The sequence below is a fragment of the Eptatretus burgeri genome, chromosome 5, assembly GCF_056783735.1.
Source record: "Eptatretus burgeri isolate ZD-2024b chromosome 5, Ebu_testis_v1, whole genome shotgun sequence".
NCBI classification, from domain to species: domain Eukaryota; kingdom Metazoa; phylum Chordata; class Myxini; order Myxiniformes; family Myxinidae; genus Eptatretus; species Eptatretus burgeri.
In genome coordinates this window covers 32414107-32436035 of record NC_140965.1, presented here as the reverse complement: position 1 = coordinate 32436035, position 21929 = coordinate 32414107, and the positions used below count along the sequence as shown (strand labels likewise).

Genomic DNA, 21929 nt, shown 5'->3' with positions numbered 1-21929 from the left:
AACTGGAAATAGGAACTCGGAATCACACAACGGAGGTTGTAGTGACTTCATTTGCCCATTTCTCGAAGGGGGGTTTCCACCTTCGACAAACTTCTTAATAAGTTGTATAAATAGATCATCACAGCCTTTCCTGGGGCAAGGAAGTGAAACAAGAAGTAACTAGAAGGACACTCGGAAGAGCGCATACCTCCGCCATGCAATGCCTAATCCACAAGAAAATATCGGGCACAATACATTTTTGAAATATCATGCTATACTGTATATCGTTTTTGGCACAATCTCTCAATAGTGAAGAATCACTTTGAAAATTAAAAAATCATATCTGGATTCATATATATATATATATATATATATATATATATATATATATATATATATATATATATATATATATATATATATATATATATATATATATATATATATGTATATCCAAGGATCCTGAGTTCAAATCCGACTTGGCTGTTAAATTCATACCAGATGGGGTTGACTCTGCCTGTCATCCTTCTGAGGTCGGCAAAAGGAGTGTCAGATTGCTGGTATCCTCTGTTGGAGTGGTGACCCATCCAGGATTGTGCCCAATCGCCAAGGAGACTGCTTAGGCAGCACCAACGCTCTGCACTGAATATGGTCCCGATATATATATATATATATATATATATATATATATATATATATATATATATATATATATATATATATATATATATGTGTATATAATTTGAAGTTTTTGTTTGTTGGTTTGTCTGCACGAACTTATCTCCTGAACAGTGAAAGATAGGAGGAAACCTCTGAAACAAAAAATGTCGGGACGGCCCCCGGGAAGATTATAGGCGAGGCGGCGAGGCCCCTCGGCCGAGAGGGGGCATTTTAGATGGTAGTTTATATTTAATGGGATTTTACGGCCGTAGCCACTGTTGAAATTGATTGCAATGGCTGTGGCCGTAAAATCCCATTACATAAAACTACCGTTAAAGTCCCCACCCCTCCCCCCGGAAGAAATTATCAGATCTGGATTTGGATCTTTACCAACATTGAATCAATTCTTCCTTGTCACACACCCAAAGTGTCCATCAAGTTTCGTCTGAATCCGTCCCCAACTTTCTGAGATATCATGCTGTATATCATTGTGACCCTGTCTCTCAATGGTGAAGAATCACTTTAAAAATTCTCATAGTGGGATCCGGATCCGCATCTTCACCAAAATCTCATCAGTTTGTCCGTGTCACACACCCAACCTCTCCACCAAGTTTCATCTGAATCCGTACACAACCTTTTAAGATATCCTGCACACAAACAAACAGGCAAACACAAACAAACAAGAAAAAGACGTGCAGAGCACGATACTTATAAAAATCAAAAAAAATCTAATTTGTCCTCAACAATAATTGGTGGTTGAATTCAATCACCAAATATGCAACTCCTCTTAAAATTTCAAGTCATTCAGATGAAAATTGACAATTTTAGAAATCCAGCCTACGTTGACCTTTTTGCCTGTGTTGACCTTTTGGTCCATGTTGACCTCAAAAATAATTGGCTAGTTGAATTCAGTGACCTGAAGTATAAATCCTCTTCAAATTTCAAGTCAATCAGATTAAAACTGAGGATTTTAGAAATCTCACCTAAGTTGTTGACCTTTGGCATTTGTTGACCTTTCGACCTCAAAAACAACAGGCTTCTTACTTATGCCAAATTATACCATGTGGTGGTTTCGTGAAGATCGGTTTAAAATTGTGACCTGTCGGTGATAAACAGACAGACAGACAGAATAACAAAATCGACTGACCAATACACTTGAAAAATATTTGATTTTACAAGTAACAAACAAACAGACAGACAGACAGACAGACAGACAGACAGACAGACAGACAGACAAACAGACAGACAGACAGAAAGGGGTGAAAACATAACCTCCTTCCACCTTCGGTGGCAGAGGTAAAAATTATTACAACCACAAACTATTCAGTAAATTCTGTCCGACATATGATTACTTTTTCAAACAGTCAATACTGTTGTTTAACACTATTTGAGGAAAGCCGAGATTCTTGAGGCATTCAATGCTTAGCGCGTCTGACCCGAGCCATCTCAATTGGGCAGGCCGCTCGCTGGGCATAATAATCTTGGGCTAATGAAGGTGCTTAAATTAGTCTTTACGTATGAATGATATGTTGGCTGTATATGGATTGTTGATAACATATATTGGGGCCTCACGTGTTATCTCTCCCAGCCATGGCTTCAAGTGTGATGTGTGATGATGCACTTCAATTCCCTGATGCACTTATGGCCCAATTGTGACCTTTATTCGATGGATAACCCCATTACTAATGGTCACTAGCATTGTTTAATACTCGACTAAGGGAAATCTGGAGAAAATTTGTCATATCCATGCATATTTACAAACTAAGAGTTATTGGTTTGCACACCTACCAGAAGTAAAAGTTATTACAACCACAAATTATGTGATTCCAGAGAAAACATTATTTAATGTTTTTCTTGAATCCAACATGGCTGCCAAGCCATGTGACCTATCAATTAGAAAATATCAAAAGGCACCAGTTCACCACTTGCTTGATATGTGTACCAAATTTCGTAAATATATCTTGAGGGGATTTATAGTTAAGCTAGGGAAACGAAATGTGACGGACGGACAGACGGACGGACGGAACCCATTTCCATATCCCCCGCCAACTTCGTTAGTCGGCGGGGGATAATTGATCAATTCCTTCCGATGATGATGATGAGAGAATAATAATTTTAACCCTTTGAACCCTGAGCTCCTTGGACTTTCGGCTCCACCACCCTGGGCATCCTGGAGAAAAATCTTAAACTGCATTCGGTTGATCTCTCGATGTGATGTAATCGCTGCAATGGTTAATGGACATAGAACGGGACAATTGAAAATAGCCTGTGTGAGAAGGGAAGGTGAAGCTTAAAGACTATTAAAAAACAGACAACAGGGCAATGATGACGACGATGTTGGGTCTCATCACCTCTGCTTGTTTCAGTCTCATATTTCCCCATCCCCAATGTAAGGGTACTTAACACCTTGAGCATGATGCCTACATAGTCCGAGATAAAGACCCCTCGGTGAGCGAAACATCGGACCTGAACCCTGCTTGCCTGCTGTGTGACTACACATGAGTTAGTGGTGCCTTCAGTTTGGAATAATGAAAGACCTGATAGTGAGTGTATGTGTGATGCAGGTGTGACAATCTTAGGGACAGCACTATGGTACAAAGTTATTGTAACCTCCACCACCGAATGTTTTCACCCCTCTCTGTCTGTTTGTTTGTATGTGTGCAGGATATCTCAAAAAGTTATGGACGGATTCGGATGAAATTTTGTGGACAGGTTCGGTGTGTAACATGGACAAACTGATCAGATTTTGGTGAAGATCCGTTTCCGGATCCGACTACTATAATTTTTAAAGTGATTCTTCACCATTGAGAGATAGTGCCAAAAACGATATGTAGCATGATATCTCAAAAAGTTGTGGACGGATTCGAATGAAACTTGGTGGACATGTTGGGTGTGCGACAAGGAAGAACTGATTCCATTTTCGTGAAGATCCGAATCCGGATCCGGATACTAGAATCTTTGAAGTGATTCTTCGCCATTGAGAGATCGGGCTCAAAACCGATATATTGTTGTGGGCCGGGGTTTGGTGGCGATAAACGACCACAACGGGGAGCAGGAGGGTCGTCTCCACCGAACACCCCGGAATTTAGGTCGTGACTCTTGGATAAGTCTGAAGGTCACGGGTCCTTTATGGACCGTGAATCACCAATAATTCGACCGCGCGGTTAGGGTCTATTTGGCTTCTCCAATTTACCTAAGTAGCCACACGGTTTAGCTACCAGGGAGGTCACACGCTCGATGGACCTTGGGTGGAATGGGCTGTTTTCCGAACCCGAACCGGGTGTAAACCGAGAGGGGGATTACCAAGATCCGTCGGTCCAAATGAACAATTTTGGCACAACGGGCTCCCTAGTTCCCAATATGCACCGTGCTAAACCAATGAAAGAAAGTGACAGACAACGAGCTGGTACATTGAACAATCGGGGTTTATTTATAATGGGGCAGGGGAGAACAAAAAGAGCAGAGTTAAACCAACTATCAAGAAGGAATGCAAGTAATGTACAAGGTACTTAAACAATTGCTACTTATAGACAAGGCACACACACACACACACACACACACACACACACACACACACACACACACACACACACACACACACACACACACACACACACACACACACCCAAAAGAAATGGGGCCGGTTGCCCTTTATTGTGCCCCACAGCTTGGGAGGGAAGAGCCTGGTCTTGCACCTGCCCGCCTCGTGCGGTAACGTCGATCTTGTCCAGTGGCGGGACTCGAACCCGCGCCGAGATACCAGGCACCGAGGGACCAAGGATTCAGCCACAGACGCCAGCCAGCTTGAATAAATGACGAGGCGAGGGATCACTGCGACGAGACCAGAGCCAGCGACAAGATGAGACCAGCCACGAGATGACCGCGCCATCCCATCTATTTCTCCTCCGACCGGGGACGGGGGGAGGAATGTGTCTCACGTCACCGCACCCCTCCTTTGCCGGGGGAAATCGGCAGTCTCTCCCTGATTGGTCGGGGGGCGTGTCGGGGCGTCTCGACCCCCCGCCCCCCGAAGAGACTCTGCTTCTCTTGGAGCTCGCTCTGCGCCCATTGGCTGAAAGGCGGCAAATGCGCTCGCACCCTTCCAATTGGCCAAAGCGTGGAGTCAGAACTTCGGTGACCGAGGGAACTCCGCCCACATGTGTGTTCGGCACGCCATCGTGCGGGGAATGGTCCATTGTGTTGTTGTTGTTATTTTTTGTGGATATAAATTCTAGAGCTAAAAAATAACTCGCAGTGCACATACACTTAATCGCCCATTAAACATTGGGACGGGACCTAACTATAAACACATACTTAACGAAATAAGTAAGCTTAGGGACTGCTGTCTGTCTGTGTGCAGGAGACTTCCAGATATGTAACAATATAGCATGATATGTGAAAAATGTATTGGGCCCGATATGTTCTCGTGGATCAGGCATTACGTGGTGGAGGTATGCGCTCGACCGAGTGCCCTTCTAATTTCAGGCTGTGATTAGGACAACGATGGATCTCAAAATATTATGGCATAAAGTTTTAGTCTTAATTCAATATATTGATGCAGCAATATCGTATCATGTGGGGGAGATATTTGTTGGCTTTAACAATCTTATAACTGTTACATTCAGAACATCAATCCACTAGTCATTTCATTACCAGAGAGTAGTCTGTAGCCAAGGATACTTGTGCAGTAAAGTCACTGACTCGTGTGAATTACCGATTGAAATTAATGGTGACATCAGTTGTTACAACCGACCCCATGCTCCTCCATCTTGACTACTCACATGGTTTTGGTATAAACTGTGTTATATTCATTCAATGTATTTTCCTAGTTTGTGCAAATCGATTTGTTTCAATTACGTGCTTTTCAGGAGAGAAGATCGGCCAATGCATCTCCGTCCTCCTGACGCTCACCGTATTCTTGCTGCTTTTGGCTGACAAAGTACCGGAGACCTCCCTTGGCATTCCTGTTATTGTTGTTTATCTCATGTTCAACATGAGCCTCGTTACATGCTCAGTCATTCTAACGGTGATTGTGCTGAACCTGCACCACCGCTCAGCGAGTACGCATGATATGCCTTACTGGATCCGGAAGGTACAAAAAGAAAACGGTAACCAATGTCCGGTGTGTGATGTTTTCAGGTAGAACAGCTCCCTGTCAGTGTTTGAGATATCTTCTTCAATTATGGTGTGCTTGAAAGACTAGCAATTTTACGACTTCAAGATCATTCCCACCATGCATGCTTTTGTTTTGCTGCTGTGAGTTTTCAGTTTTACTCTCCCGGATTTCTTTCTTGGCCATTCTTTGCTACCTCGTTCGCTCGCCGATGAGCTGTCCGGTACGGCTGGAGACTGTTCAGACTGGTGCTTTGTCGTCCGGGTGTCGCAGAAATGACTGTGCCTCCCTCAGATCTGACGTTAAACTGGGAACCCATCCGTTCACCTTAATTGGTAGATGTTAAGGATTTCCTTCAATGAAGAGAAGGTGACACCCTTCCCAAGTTCCAAGCTCCTGCCCTGATGTTCAGTGGCACTGAATCAAAGGCACAGTCACGCCTCAGTAATGATGCAACCAGTGGGTCAGTTTTGTAACTGAATCCTGATCCAATGTGCATTCAATAACGGCTCTCCTGTTTATGACGTTATTGCTTTTTATTATTCCGCTTAAAATTAAGAATGCTGTTTGTGCTACAAATATGGGTGCAGTGAGGATGCTGGACGAGCAGCTCAAAGGTTGTGTGGTCTGGTCGAGCTGAAAGCAACAGTATCAAGGATGTAGATTCTAAACTTCTGATCCTTGAGATGGTCTCAGAAAAATTGTCTTAACGTGAACAAGCTGCTGGTAAAAACACCCGATTAATTGATGATCTTCAAGGGAGATGATTTGTCTGCCTGGACGGGTGTTTTTTTTTTTTGAGACAGAATTCTTGACTCGTGGATGAGCTAAACGACAAGGGGGTAGTCCATTCACAGACTGGCATGGGATTAATGGGGAACAGGAACAGGAAGCAGGGAGACATATGTTCGCGCTGCTTTTCGCTAACATTCTGGAGACATCACTTGGCATTTCTGTTAATGTTTGTTGTCCTGTTCAACATGAGCCTTATTAATGCTCAGGCATTCTAACTCTGAGTAAGGCGCTGTCACACCTTGACGATTTAGCCAGCGTATGCCGACTTGTGAAAAATTTGTCTAAAACGCTGACGCACGTCGAATACGTTATGGGTAAGTTTGTATACGTTAAGAGCACGCTGAAAAACACTGCCATACGTCGTAGTACGCTGCCTTTCATCGTTGTACTTTGCGGTTGTCCTCAAATTTTAGCATGCTTGAAATTTTACGACGTATGTCAGCGTATGGCTCACACGTTCCGCTACACTTGCCATAAGTTATAGGCACGTTATGCGATCGTTGACACATGTCGACACATGTTACTTGTAAGTTACTAATAAGTCTAAACACGTCGAGGTAATGATTAGCGTACCCGAAACTTATTTATAACCTATGAGTAACGTGTTGTAGGCACGTTACGTGATCGTTGCACACACGTCGAGGCACGTTATGCGATCGTTGATACACGTCGAGGCACGTTACTTGTAAGTTACTCATAAGTCTAAACATGTCGAGGTAATGATTAGCGTACCCGAAACTTATTTATAACCTATGAGTAACGTGTTGTAGGCACGTTACACGATCGTTGCACACACGTCGAGGCACGTTATGCGATCGTTGACACACGTTGACACACGTTTCTTGTAAGTTACTCATAAGTCGAAACACGTCGAGGTAATGCTGAGCCTACCCAAAACTTATTTCTAACCTATGAGTAACGTGCTTTGAACCTATGTGTAACGTATCTCCAACGCATATTGACATATGTAGACGTATTTGATCGACGTCTTCCGGCCGACCACAGAACTTACTGAACGTGTTTCTAATTTACAGCTACCGTATAATGGTGTATTGGCAGCGTTTAAAAAAAACAAAAAAACAACAACAATAACTTCTGATATTTTGTCACGTGCCGTTACTTCACGTCCGATTGCCTCTTGTTTGCTCGTGTCTTATTCTTAGTTCCTCCTCTGTGAATATTTTCTGTTTGAGGATATTGTCACGTGAACGTCGAAACTTAAAAGCAAATGTCCGTATATATTTTAAAACTCGTGATAGACTAAAAAAAAAACCAACAAAAAAAAAACACACAACAACAACAACAACAACAACAACAACAACAACTTCAGATATTTCGTCACGTGCCTTCACGGAGCCAAGGAGAAAAAAACAAAATGTGCCTTGACGGAGAAAATAAGTTTCGGGTATGCTAAACATTACCTCGACGTGTTTCGACTTATGAGTAACTTACAAGGAACTTGTGTCGACGTGTGTCAACGATCGCATATCGTGCCTACAACTTATTCCCAGCGTAGCGGAACGTGTGAGCCATACGGCGAATACGTCGTAAAATTTTCAGCATGCTTGAAATTTCACGACGTACGAGACGTACCACGAAATATGACAGCGTACTTCATCGTTTTTCAGCATGCTGTTAACGTATACACAACTTACCCATAACGTATTCGACGTGTGCCAGCTTGGTTCGGCAAATTTTTCATAGGTCGGCATACGCTGGCTAAATCGTCAAGGTGTGACTGCGTGGTTGACACTTCCAATTCTCAGGTGGTTATGATTTAAATTGTCGTGCGGCAGGTTTTTAACAGGCTACACCACGTGATCGTCGGCGATACGTGCAGCGCGCTATGCCTAAGTTAAACTATCGTTGGGCATAGGTTGTGAACGCCGACAACAGGCTAAGCATTCGTTGGTATAAGTTATCTATAAGACAACGAAACGTTCTGTGCCCGTTACTAATATGTTATGCATACGACCAACACGTTATGAATACGACCAACACTTAAAAAAAAAACATCAAAATTTCAGCGTACGCCCACGTTTTACATACATTTTTATACGTTGTCATTGCTGGCTAAATCGTCATGGTGTGACAGCGCCTTTATGGTGAACCTGCACTGAAGATCTTGTCTGAGACCCTCATTGCTGAAAGTCTTGTCTAAATGTGGCGTCAATCCAAACGTTGTGATTTAATCTTAAATGGTTGTTGTTGTGCTTTGTTTTCCTTTGCTCATTTGTCAATTTCATTAGCTTGAGCATGAGAAGCGAAGAGCAGGGTTAAGCAATTGTTTCACTTCTATTTGTCTACAAACGTCAGTTTATAATTGAGGAACAACTTGATTTTTTATTGAACGTTACATTTTGAACACAGATCGGAACATGAATCGGAAAATGATCCTGTAGTTCAATATAGTATTTTGGCTCTGAAATTGTACCGATTCAACATGAGGCTGTTAATGCTCAACATGAGCAGAGAGGAGTGAGATAATATTTTTACTCTGTCTGCCTGTCTGGAAGTCAAACAAAAATGAAAATCATTCCGAACAGGAAACTAACTGTTTTTAAGTATGTCACAAAGGACACAAACAACAGGCACGAAGAACTAATGTAACATGTCAGATAATGTGGTGTAAAAGATGCTGATTCTGGTTCATAGTTCCAGACCCAAAGGGACAAACATATGTCTCATAACCATCCCTATCAGTTCCAGTCAATACATTGAAATCCCCCAAGACTAGAAGAGTATCACGCCTGGGCCACTGATCAACCACAGGATCGGGCATGGCATAGAATGCGTCCTTCACTGTGAGTTCACTCACCTCAGTCGGAGCATAGCAGACACCAGGGAAACAACACCCAAGGAGTGATGAATCCTTCATCTAATAATCTGCTTGTTGACCAGTGTTACTTCAATTATCATTGGAGTCAGCATGCTGGACACAGCTACAGCAACTACTTAGGCATGGTAACCATCAGTCAGGTCAGGTCAGGTATGGGAGCATGTGCCAGAACAGCGCATCACTGCGTCCACTTTCTGCCAGTACTCCAGGGGCCTCCGTCTGGCCATCCCCCAGGCAGATGCCAGGCCCATCCCCATCTCCTTGAGATGATTGTCAACCTGCTGCAACCATGAGGCACGTGGTCGGCCCACTGGCCTCCTCCACTCATGAGACTCCCCCGCTGAGAGAATCTGGTGAGCAGGATCAGTGTCAGGAAAACGAGCCACATGTCCATACAGCCGCAACTGACGCTCACGGACTATGCAGGTAACAAATCTCATCCGAGTCTCTCTCAGCAACCGCACGTTGGACACAAAATCCGACCAGCGATAGCCAAGGATTCTCTGAAGAGACCTGGTACCAAAGGAATTAAGTCTCCGTCTCAGATCCTGGGTCACAGTCCAAGTCTCGCATCCATAGAGCAAGACTGGAAGTACCAAGGACCTGAAGACTCGGACTTTTGTCCTCCCACACAGGTACCGGCAGCGCCACACCCCATGATCCAGTGAATCCATGACTCCCCAGGCCCGACCCAGACGTCGATTGACCGCTGACTCACAGCCAGCAGAGACATGAATATCACTGCCAAGGAAAGTGAATCTCTCTACGACCTCAACATCCTCACCACAAACAGACACAGACAGGACGGCAGCATCCAAGATGTCACCGAAAGCCTGGATCTTAGTTTTGACCCAAGAAACCCGTAATCCCAGCGGCTCCGACTCCTCATTCAGCACCTCGAGGGTCCCCAAGAGGATGTCTAAAGTCTCCGCAAAGATGACTGCATCGTCTGCAAAATCAAGGTCTGAGATCTTGACATTCCCAAATGATGCACCACAGCTTGATCTCTCCAACATCCTCCCTAAAATCCAGTCCATACAACTACAAAAAAGTGTGGGGGCAAGTACACACCCCTGACGAACTCCAGTAACAACTGGAAATAAGTCAGAGATGGTACCACCACACTTCACAGCACTCTCAGTACCAGAGTAGAGTTCAGACATCAGATCGATCAGTTTTGGTGGCACCCCACGAAGACCAAGAATCCTCCAGAGGACATCCCGATTCACTGAATCGAACGCTTTACAGAGATCAACATAGGCTGCAAGCAGCCCCTGCCGAAACTCTCGTATGCATTCGGTGAGGACACGAAGAGCAAGTATACGGTCAATCGTTGACCTATTTGGTGTAAAGCCTGACTGCTCTGGACGCTGGTGCTCAAGCAGATGGTGGCAAACCCTATGAATAATTATCCGAGCAAAGACCTTGCCCGGCACTGAGAGCAGCGTCACCCCTCGGTAGTTGTTGCAGTCTTGGCGATCACCCTTCCCTTTCCAGAGAGGGACAACAAGGCCCCTCTTCCAGTCAGTTGGGATGATGCCTGTGTTCCAGGCAGAGCACAAAACTGCATGCAACGACATGAGTGCAGCATTTCCACCAGCCTTGAGAAGTTCAGCATGGATGCCACAGATCCCTGGAGCTTTGCCCGGTTTCAACTGGTTCACCACATCCCGTGTTTCCACAAGCGAAGGTGGACCACAGTTCATTCGAGGGTCAGCAATAGGGATTGTAACACCCTTGACGTCCAACTCGACAGCTGGGGGATCAGCCCGGTACAACCGCTCAAAGTAACCGGCCCAGCGGGCCTTCACTTCAGACTCCTCTGTCAAGAGCCTACCACTCTCTGCTCGAACTGCAGTGCTCCGAGGGATGGGCTTGGATGAACGTAATGCGCGAATTCCTCTGTAAGAGGGACGAGAATCACCTGTGCACAGGTGATGCTCTACCCCCTCACAGATTCCTCGCACATAGGCCTCCTTGTCCACCCTCAGTGCACGTACAGTTTTACGCCTCAGCTCCCTGAACAGCTCAGCTCTACCATTCAGCCTGGCCCTGCAACTCTGGTCAATGGTATCCAGTGTCCCCTGAGAGACAAAATTCTTCTTTGCCCTGCGGTGAGTTCCAAGACATCCACCGGCAACATCAAGGACGGTGGTCTTGAAGGCACTCCACAACTCTTCAGGACCCCCCAAAGCACCCAGACCCCCCAAGTGTCCACTCAGCCTGTTCGCAAACTCCGCAGCTACTCTCTCATCCCTGAGCTTGCCAACATCCAGCCTAGGCTGGGATGGTACCATTCTCCAGGATTTAAGGTGCAGCTTTAGAGTTGCTACAACAAGCCTGTGGTCAGTATTGAGGAACTGAGCACTCCGGTAGACCCTGCAGTTCTGGATCATCCTCTTACGACCGTCAATGAGGACATGGTCAATCTCCTTTGCCACACCGCCAGTGTTGGAATACCAAGTCCAGCGATGAGCTTGTGGGCGCTGAAACCATGAACCAGCCACCCTAAGTCCATGACTTCTCGCAAAGTCAAGGAACTTAGTGATATTCTGGTTCATAGTTCCTGACCCATGGGGACCAACACACACCTCATAACCATCCCTATCATTTCCAGTCGATGCATTGAAATCCCTCAAGATTAGAAGTGTATCTCGTCTGGGGCACTGATCAACCACAGACTCGAGTGTGGCGTAGAATGCATCCTTCACGGTGAGATCACTCGCCTCAGTCGGAGCATAAACAGAGACCAGGGAAATGACACCGAAGGAGTGACAAATCCTTAATCTCATAATACGCTTGTTGACCGGTGTTACCTCAATTATCATTGGGGTCAGCTTATTGGACACAGCTACAGCAACTCCTTGGGTATGGTAACCATCAGAGCGACCAGACCAATAGTAGGTGTAACCACCCACCATACCCTCGCAGCAATCCGGTCTCCGAACCTCAGAGAGAGCTGCAATCCCGATGTCCAAACGCTTGAGCTCAGATGATAACAGAGACAGGTGATCATCCTCTATTAAGGCCCAGTCACACCTTGACGTTTTAGCCAGCTTATGCCAATTTTTGGAAAATTTGTCTAAAACGCTGGTACACGTCCAATACGTTATGGGTAAGTTTTGATAACATTGAGAGCACGCTGAAAAACACTGACATACGTCGTTGTACGCTGGCTTTAAACGTTGTACTTTTCCGTTGTCCTCAAATTTTCCATGATTGAAATTTTAAGACTTATGCCGGCGTATGACTCGCAAGTTCCGCTACGCTGCCCAATAGTTGTAGGCACGTCACGCGATCGTTGACACACGTCGACACACGTTACTTGTGATTTATTCATAAGTCGAAACACGTCGAGGTAATGTTTAGCGTACCCGAAACTTATTTCTAACCTATGAGTAACATGTTGTACTCACGTTACGCGATCGGTGACACACATCGACACACGTTACTTGTAAGGTGCTCATAAGTTGAAACACATCACGGTAATGGTTAGCGTCAGTGATCCAGACTTCCTGTTTTTTTTTGTTTGTTTGTTTGTTTTTTTCTTCCTTTCTTTGGTACACTGAACACCGTCATACCAAAGAAAAAAAAAACAGGAGTCTGGATCACTGACGCTAACCATTACCGTGATGTGTTTCGACTTATGAGCACCTTTCCATTAACGTATGTCGATGTGTGTCAATGATCGCATATCGTGCGTACAACTTATTCCCATCGCATGCGGAGCGTGTGTCATACGGCAAGTACGTCGTAAAATTTCCAACATGTTTAAAATTACAAGACGTACTCCACTTACTACGACGTATGATAGCATACTTTAGCGTTCTATTCACGTATACCAAACTTACCCATACCGTATTCGACGTGCGCCAGCGTTTTAGACGCATTTTTCAGAGGTCGGCGTACACTGGAAAGATCGCCCAGGTGTGACTGCGATGTTGATACTTCCATTTCTCCAGCGGTTATGATTTGAATCGTTGTGCGGCGGCCTTTTAATAGGCTACGCCACGTGATCGTCGGCGATGCGTGCAGCACGCTATGCATAAGTTAGACTATCGTTGGGCATCGGTTGTGAAGGCCGACAACAGGTTTAGCATTCGTTGGTATAAGTTATCTATAACACAACGAATCGTTCTGTGTCCGTTACTAATACGTCGTACATAAGACCGAGTCGTTATGAATATGTCCGAATCTTAAAAAAAAACATCAAAAGTTCAACGTAAGCCAGTGTTTTACATACATTTTGATACGTTGCCATTGCTGGCTAAAACGTCAAGGTTTGACTGAGCCTTTAGGGATAGGACATTCCAGGCACCCACCCGAAGGGACCGCCTCAGGTTAACCCAAGGAGACCGCCGTCTGGTGGACGATACCTCAGCACCACTCCGACACACTCTCCCGCAATCTGACCCAGGGATGTTACCCCGTGGTTTCCCTCCTATCATCAAAGATTGGGGGTCCCGAAGGCTTTGCCCCAATCCCGTCGTCTGGTGAGCTGTCCTGCGAAGGGAAGCTGCACAGGAGGTACTCCCACGGAGTGGGTTTTCAGATTTTTTTGCGTTTTTGTGTTTTGCGGAATGAAGGGTTTTACGGTGGCCGGAGTGCAAATCCTGCCACCAACCTCCTGATAAAAAAGTAACCCAACTGCAGGAGGACGTCCGCAGACACAGTTGGGCACTAGATATGGATGGCCGTTGGCTCACAAGGAGCTCCTCCGCCCTTTGACAGGTTTTGTTTTTAATCCTGCTGGTTGTCCATATCCAAACATCCTCCGCACAAGAAAACCTGGTGGGGGAGACGGTTTAGTCGCCGACAACCCGACCATGGAACAGGTTAGCACAGGTTTACATGGTACCTGTAGCAGGTCACAGATCTAACCTGACCTGACGATACCATCAGTGACCTGACCTGACGATACAACAACCATCAGTGACCTGACCTGACGATACAACAACCATCAGTGACCAGACAAAAAGTACGTGTAACTTTCCACCTTGATCTCGCCACTACCCGGTCTCCGAACCTCAGAGAGTGCTGCAATTCGTATGTTCAAACGCTTGAACTCAGACGATAACTGAGACAGGTGATCATCTTCTATTCGAGATAGGACATTCCAGGCACCCTCCCGAAGGGACCGCCTCAGGTTAACCAAAGGAGACCGCCGTCTTATTGATGACACCTCAGCACCACTCTGCCACACAACACCACAATGTGACCCTGGAGGTTTGAGCCTGGAGGTCACAACACGCACTGTGACCCGTGCTTTTTCTCCTATCATCAAGGAATGGGGGTCCCGAAGGCTTTACCCCAATCCCGTCATCCGGTGAGTTCCCCTGTTAAGACCAGTCGCACAGGATTTTACATCTTGTACAAAATATCGATTTTTGTACAAGACGCCGAACAATCTTGATCGAAGCAGAGTGTCGATCGATAATGTGTTTTCATTTTAATATGATCTTATTTTAAGAAGCGAGAAGACGCCTTACACTGGGAGCGAACCAGCGATTCACGCGGAAGTAATGGGCAGGAGGTGCTCCGTAGACGACGGATGGTGCGAAGAAAATCCGCTACCGACAGAAAATATCCGATTACATGGACAGAGCAGAACAGATAAAACAACAGGTTTATAAAGAAAAAGAAGCTGGCAAGTATCACGAGCAGATCAAAATACCAGATAATGGAATTGGTTACAGCTACAGCAAGCTATTTCAGCCATACCTGGACAATACCCTGAAATAAGTGTTGGGTGAATGACCCTTATATCAGACAAATCCATGAGATCACAAATCTCCAGCGCTTTTGTGAAATTCTTATTAAAGGACCTGCCAAAGTGAAGATCATCAATCTTCTGACCACACAGGATGATACGAGACGCATGAAGGAACAGACAAATAGCCTGGTGGAAGAACCGAGAAAGAGTCTTCAAAATTACGGAGTGATCCTGAACATCAAATACTCGAACACGTTGCATGACCGCGGGATCAGGTTTAATAATGGTTGGATTATCTAGATTGGAAGGTCTTGATTACTTTAAAAAAAACAAAAAAAAAAACACCAGGGTCGCTTCAGCATCGGCTATTGGGACTATGATCTTCGACAGTGTCACGAGACAACTGTGGATATTTTTCATTGCCAGCATACAAAAGAGGCCTGAGCGAAAAAAACCAACAACAACAACAAAAAGGTTTTGTGTCTGGACTCCATGTCCTAACATACCGAACAACGAACACCGACCTGATGTGTGTGCATGTGTGTTTACATCAACGAGAAGCGACAAAGTGACGAGTAAGTACGTTTAATTAAAACTTCAAAAAGCCATGTGACCAAAATAAGATTACTTGTAACCATGAGAACATCAGAGTTTAAAAAAAAAAAATTAAACCAATGAAATAATGTGCCGAATCAACATTTCCCAATTGTGTTTGACCTCTTCTGTACGTTTACAAGTGTCCTTCAAATTCACAAGTGCCAGAAACACGTTGTTCGGCCAGAAGGGAACTCCTATCAGGGAATGTGTTAGCGCGTCCAGCAAACTTGTTGGCAGCCATTCATTGGGGACGTGCGGCTTACAATCCTGTACCTGTCCCCTTTTAACATGCAGGCGAAAAGTGATTTGTTTTTCATCTCCATCACCCGGCACATTCCATTCTTGCTCGATTGTAAACTCTGGGGTTCGTCCATATATCCACAGAAAGGAAAACGAGCCACATGTCCACACAACTGCAGGTGACGCTCATTGATGATGCAGGTAACAAATCTCATCTGAGTCTCTCTCAGCAACCGCTCGCTGGACACAAAGTTTGCTGGACACAAACCTCCCCAGAAGTGGGTTTTCAGATTTCCTTAGATTTGTGGGTTTTGCGGAATGAAGTGTTTTACGGTGGCTGGAGTGCAAATCATACCACCAACCTCCCCGACCCCCCCCCTCAAAAAAAGAAACCCAACTGCAGGAGGAAGTCTGCAGACACAGTTGAGCACGAGAAATGGATGGCCGTTGGCTCACAAGGAGCTCCTCCGTCCTTTGACAGGTTTTGTTTTTAATCCTGCTGGGTGTCCATATCATACACCCTCCTCACCAGGAAATCTAGTGCGGGAGAAGGTTTAGTCACCGACAACCCGACCATGGAACAGGTTAGTACAGATTTACATGGTACCTGCAGCAAGTCACAGATCTAATGTGTCTTGACCTGAAATTTGTAAACAGACAAACAAACGGACAAAATGCAATACTCTCTCCTTCGGCGAGGCTAATAAAGGCAAAGACAGAGATCGGAAAGGAAGGTTGAAAATTTATTACAAATTACAAAGTAACCATAGCGAACAACAAGGAATAATGGTCCCAGCTGTTTGGACCAATGAAGACCTTTTAGGCAATCTCATCAGAATGGATGAACATGTTACGTGTTCAAAGACTTGCATCACTGACAATACTACCAGGGCAACACCGTGTGTTCAAGCTGCGTATGCAGAACTTGATATCTTGATAGAAGCGCATGTACGACCATGGATGAAGCATATACAAGAGTCATCCCAAACGTTGTCACCTCACATGTAGCTTTTTAAAGGAATTGGTCTGCAAGGTTTAGGTCACACTAAGTACCAAGGACGTGGCTCTGACAGAAAGCTTCAGCAAAGAAGACTTTTGACCTCTTATGAATAGACGGTGATGCAGAAGAAAAATGCACGTAAAATCTGCTTCGCAATTCTTCTTTACACTCATCCACACCTGATAACTAAATGTTCAGTGATGGATATGAATCCTTTCTTGGAAGAAAAAAGGATGTGCATGATGGATCGAGTTTCGGCGGGCCTCTCACCGGATGATGCGACGACAATGTCGTGACAATCACATTTGAAGAACTTGCTACAGAGTCGGCAAAACTTGTCAATAGTGCATCACATTGTCACTGAGAATCTTTGAAAAAGAAAGGTGATGGAAAAATGAGTGCCATGCCTCATCACAGAGGAGCAGAAACTGAACTGACTTGCTCATTTGTGAACAGCACCTTCATTGCTTTCCTTGGGGGGGGGGGGTGACCCTTTCTTAGAATGCATCATTAGTGGAGACGAAACATGGTGCCAAAACGATTAGACGTTACTGGTCTTCTCAGCAGAGTTGTTTGAGGGCCCACTTCTCCCATGTTTGAAAAAGGCCAACACCAATAACGGAGAAGAAAAGTGCTTCGCATTTTATTTTCACCACATTGGAATGTCGCTAAGCTGGGCAGTTCCACAGGGTGTAACAGTTAATGGAGATTGGAGACGACAATAATGTTTTTTTTTATGCTTAACTGAGACCCACAGTGTGCAAACAGTGCCCCACCCTTCTGAACGACAACATCCTCCATGAAAATGCTGCACCACATGTAAGACACAATGTCCACGACCTGTTAGAGTCATGTGCATGGGAAGTTTTTGCCTCACTCACCATATTCAGCAGGTTTAAGTCCGTGTGACTTCCAATTATGGGACAGAGGTCATTTTGTATCATTGAAGAGGTTGACACAACCATACTCTGCATTAATGACACTCCAGAATGAAGGCTTCTGTGCAGAGATTAAAAAAAAAAAAACCGCTGGTTGATTGTTGAAGTACAATCAGGAGGCTAGAGATTACGTAAAGCAATATGTGAATAAGGTTTGTTCATGGTACGATGTCTATTGTATCGGTGGGGTTACAAAGCCATTGGGTTGGAGACCTTTGTTGTGTACTGCAGTTTTGCCTATCACTACACTATGTTCACCGTCGTCACTGTAGTGTCTGCAATGAATATTTTGTCCCTTACAGTCTCATTTTTAACCATTATTATTACACTACCTGCATGTAATATTATAATGCCATGCAATGTCTCTTTTCAGATTTTTATTCACACTTTGCCAAAATACCTGAGGATGGAAAGACCGAAGAAAGATATATTTCTAGTCAAGCAACAAGCGAAGCCAAAGCAAGCAAATGTCTCGCAGTACCACGTGGATGAATACTTCATCCGCAAACCAACAACCAAATTTGGAATAACGACGGATCTGCCAAGGTTTGTGCAAATAAAATGTTCTGGTTATACACTCTCCGCCATTAAAAACAAAAAAAAACATGTGGTTGATATTGATGCGAATTATTTATGCGACTTCAGGAGACACAGATGAGGTGCACACCTCTGATGGAGAGAAGTGCTGAATAATTGCATGCCCATTTCATTGTGACCTAATCACGTAATGCCATGTTGTGGTGAATATCTTCACATAGGGATTCCAACGTGGGAGTAACAATCCCTGCATTACGCCGACATCACATTGACCAAACATGAGCTTGAGCACTCAAATCTTAGTCTGGACAATGGTATTCCACGCCTAAATCAGTTCCTGTTCCAGCTCATTGAGGGTCTGTGGCTGTATTACCAAGGTTCGAACGTGACGACAAATCATTCCCCAAATATGTTAAATTGGGTTTAAATCTGGTGAGATGGCAGGCCAGGGTGTCAGGACATTAACACTGGCACTGACAAGAATATTCCTTGTTCAAATGGCCCTGTGGGCAGGAACATTATCATGCATAAAGATGATTCTTGGACCATGTTGAAGGGTCGGCAACACATGCTGTTGTAAGATCTCATTAATATATCAATGTGCCATCAGATTGCCATGGATACAGATCAAGTTGGTGTGAAAGGTTTCACCAATACCACCCCACATCGTGACACTTCCCCGTCCAAAATTTGCGGATTCGTGGACAGAGACTGGAGCACATCACACATTACACCTGCTGTAGACCCGTGCACAGCCATTCTGCCTTTAAAGGAGAAACCTGGATTTGTCAGGTCAGATATGGGAGGGAGCATGCACCGGAGCAGCGCGTCGCTGCATCCACTTTCTGCCAGTACTCGAAGGGCCTCTGTCTTGCCATCCCCCAGGCAGGTGCCTGGCCCATCCCCATCTCCTTGGGATGCTATCTACCTGCTGCAACCATAAGGCACGTGGACAGAGCATTGGCCTCCTCCACACACGAGGCTCCCTCGCTGAGAGAACCTCGTGAGTAGGATCAGTGTCAGGAAAACGAGCCACATGTCCACACAGCTGCAGGTGACGCTTAATGGATGATGCAGGTAAACAAATCTCATTTGAGTCTCTTTCAGCAACCGCTCACTGGACACAAATTCCGACCAGACATCATGAAGGATTCTCTAAAGAGACTTGGTACCAAAGGAAATGTCTCCCTCTCAGATCTCTGGACAGAGTCCAAGTTTAACATCCAGAGAGCAAGATTGGAAGCACCAACGACCTGAAGATTCGGACTTTCATCCTCCTGCATGGGTACCGACAGTGCCACACCCCATGATCCAGTGAATCCATGACTCTCCAGGCCTGACCCAGACATCTATTGACCTCTGGTTCACAGCCAGCAGAGACATGAATATCACTGCCAAGGAAAGTGAATCTCTCTGTGACCTCAACATCCTCACCACAAACAGGTACAGTTAAGATAGCAGCATCCAATATGTCATTGAAAGCATGGATTTTAGTTTTGACCCAGGAAACTCATAATCCCAGTGGCTCTGACTCCTCATTCAGCACCTCAAGGGCCCCCAAAATGGTTTCCAGAGTCTCTGCAAAGATAACTGCATCATCTGCGAAATCAAGGTCAGAGATCTACACATTCCCAAATGATGCTCCGCGGCTTGATCTCTCAGACATCCTCCCCAGAATCGAGTCAATGCAAGCGCTAAAAAGTGTTGGGGCCAGTACACACCCCTGACGAACTCCAGTAACAACTGGAAATAAGTTGGAGATAGTATCACCACATCTCACAGCACTCTCAGTCCCAGAGTTTAATTCAGACATCAGATTGATACATTTTGGTGGTACCCCACAAAGACCAAGAATCCTCCAGAGGGCAACCTGATTCACCGAATCAAAAGCTTTGCAGAGATCAACATAGGCTGCAAGCAGCCCCTGCTGAAACGCTCAATTGCGTTCGGTGAGGACGCGAAGGGCAAGGATACTGTCAATCGTTGACCTCTTTGGTGTAAAGCCTGACTGCTCTGGGCACTGGTGCTCAAACAGATGGTGGCGAACCCTATCAAGAATTATCCGAGCAAAGGCCTTGCCCCTCACTGAGAGCATCGTCACCCCTCGGTGGTTGTTGCAGCGCTGGCGATCACCCTTACCTTTCCAGAGAGGGACAACAAGGCCCCTCTTCCAGTCAGTTGGGATGATGCCTGTGTTCCAGGCAGAGCACAGAACTGCATGCAATGACACAAGTGTAGCATTTCCACCAGCCTTAAAAAGTTCAGCATGGATGCCACAGATCCCAGGAGCTTTACCGCATTTCAACCGGTTCACTGCAGCCTGTGTTTCTGCAAACGAAGGTGGATCACAGTTCATTGGAGGGTCAGTAATAGGGATAGTAACACCCTTGACATCAAATTCAACAACTGGTGGATCAGCATGGTACAGCCGTTCAAAGTAGCCGGTCCAGTGGGCCTCCACTTCAGACTCCTCTATCAAGAGTCCACCACCCTCCGCTCTAACTGCAGTACATCAAGGGATGAGCTTGGAGGAACGCAATATGCGAATACCCCTGTAAGCAGGACAAGAATCACTTGACCACAGGTGATGCTCGAACCCCTCACACATTCCTCACACATCGGCCTCCTTGTCCACCCTCAGCGCATGTATAGTTTTACGCCTCAACTCCCAGAACAGCTCAGCTCTGCCATTAAGCCTGGCCCTGTGACTCCAGTATCCCTTGAGACACAAAATTCTTCTTCGCCCTCCGGTGAGTTCTGGACATCCACCGGCAACTTCAAGGATGGTGGTCTTGAAGGCACTCCACAACTCTTCAGGATCCCCCAAAGCATCCAGACCCCCCAAATCTCCACTCAGCCTGTTCGCAATCTCCTCAGCTGCCCTCTCATCCTTAAGCTTGCCAACTTCCAGCCTCGGCTGGGATGGCACCATTCTATGGGTACAGATCAAGTTGGTGTGGACCATGCATTGATTCGTCACTGAAGATAATACTTACCCATCGGACATCGGACAAGCTGATTTGACCTCTGCAAGCATGCTTGAATGTGTTGCGGTGCAAGTCTTGAACACTGAACAGGATGGCAAGCACAGATCCCTGCATCAAGGAGATGCCTCAAAATGGTGTTGACACTTATCATGTTCGGTCTAGGGAGTGTGTTTGCAGTACTCTGGGCACTATGCAACTCATTGCATAGATGGGTTGTGCGAATGTATTGATCCTGAGTGGGAGTCTTTATCCTGGGATGTCCATTTCTGGTAGGGTTGGGCACACATCGACTTTTTCTCTGTTGTCCCGTTGAAAGGAGTGCTTTTTATGGCCATTTTTCACGCTGATCACGAATCCGTTGAAATTTTTGACCTAGGATGATGTCTTAGGTTGGTAAAATGCAAAAAATCAAAATGGCCACTAAATTTATTATTTGGTTTACTAGGAGGGCATGTAATATTATTACATGTCCTAGTAAGCCATAATTATCAAATTTTACCTGAAAAGTGGGTAAATCTGGTGGCCATTTTG

At 45.3% G+C, this 21929-nt stretch overlaps 1 protein-coding gene and 1 pseudogene across 3 annotated transcripts in view; both read left to right on the top strand.

Moving 5' to 3' along the window:
• Nucleotides 1–21929, top strand: part of CHRNB1 (cholinergic receptor nicotinic beta 1 subunit) — a 70138-nt gene that overhangs the window by 36649 nt on the left and 11560 nt on the right. For all 3 annotated transcript variants that reach the window (XM_085881307.1, XM_085881309.1, XM_085881308.1), the window contains exons 8-9: nt 5508–5731; nt 18248–18420. In XM_085881307.1, coding sequence (XP_085737433.1) covers nt 5508–5731; nt 18248–18420 — 397 coding nt within the window. The remainder of the gene's footprint in view (nt 1–5507; nt 5732–18247; nt 18421–21929) is intronic.
• Nucleotides 14349–15671, top strand: LOC147026182 (MIT domain-containing protein 1 pseudogene; annotated as a pseudogene).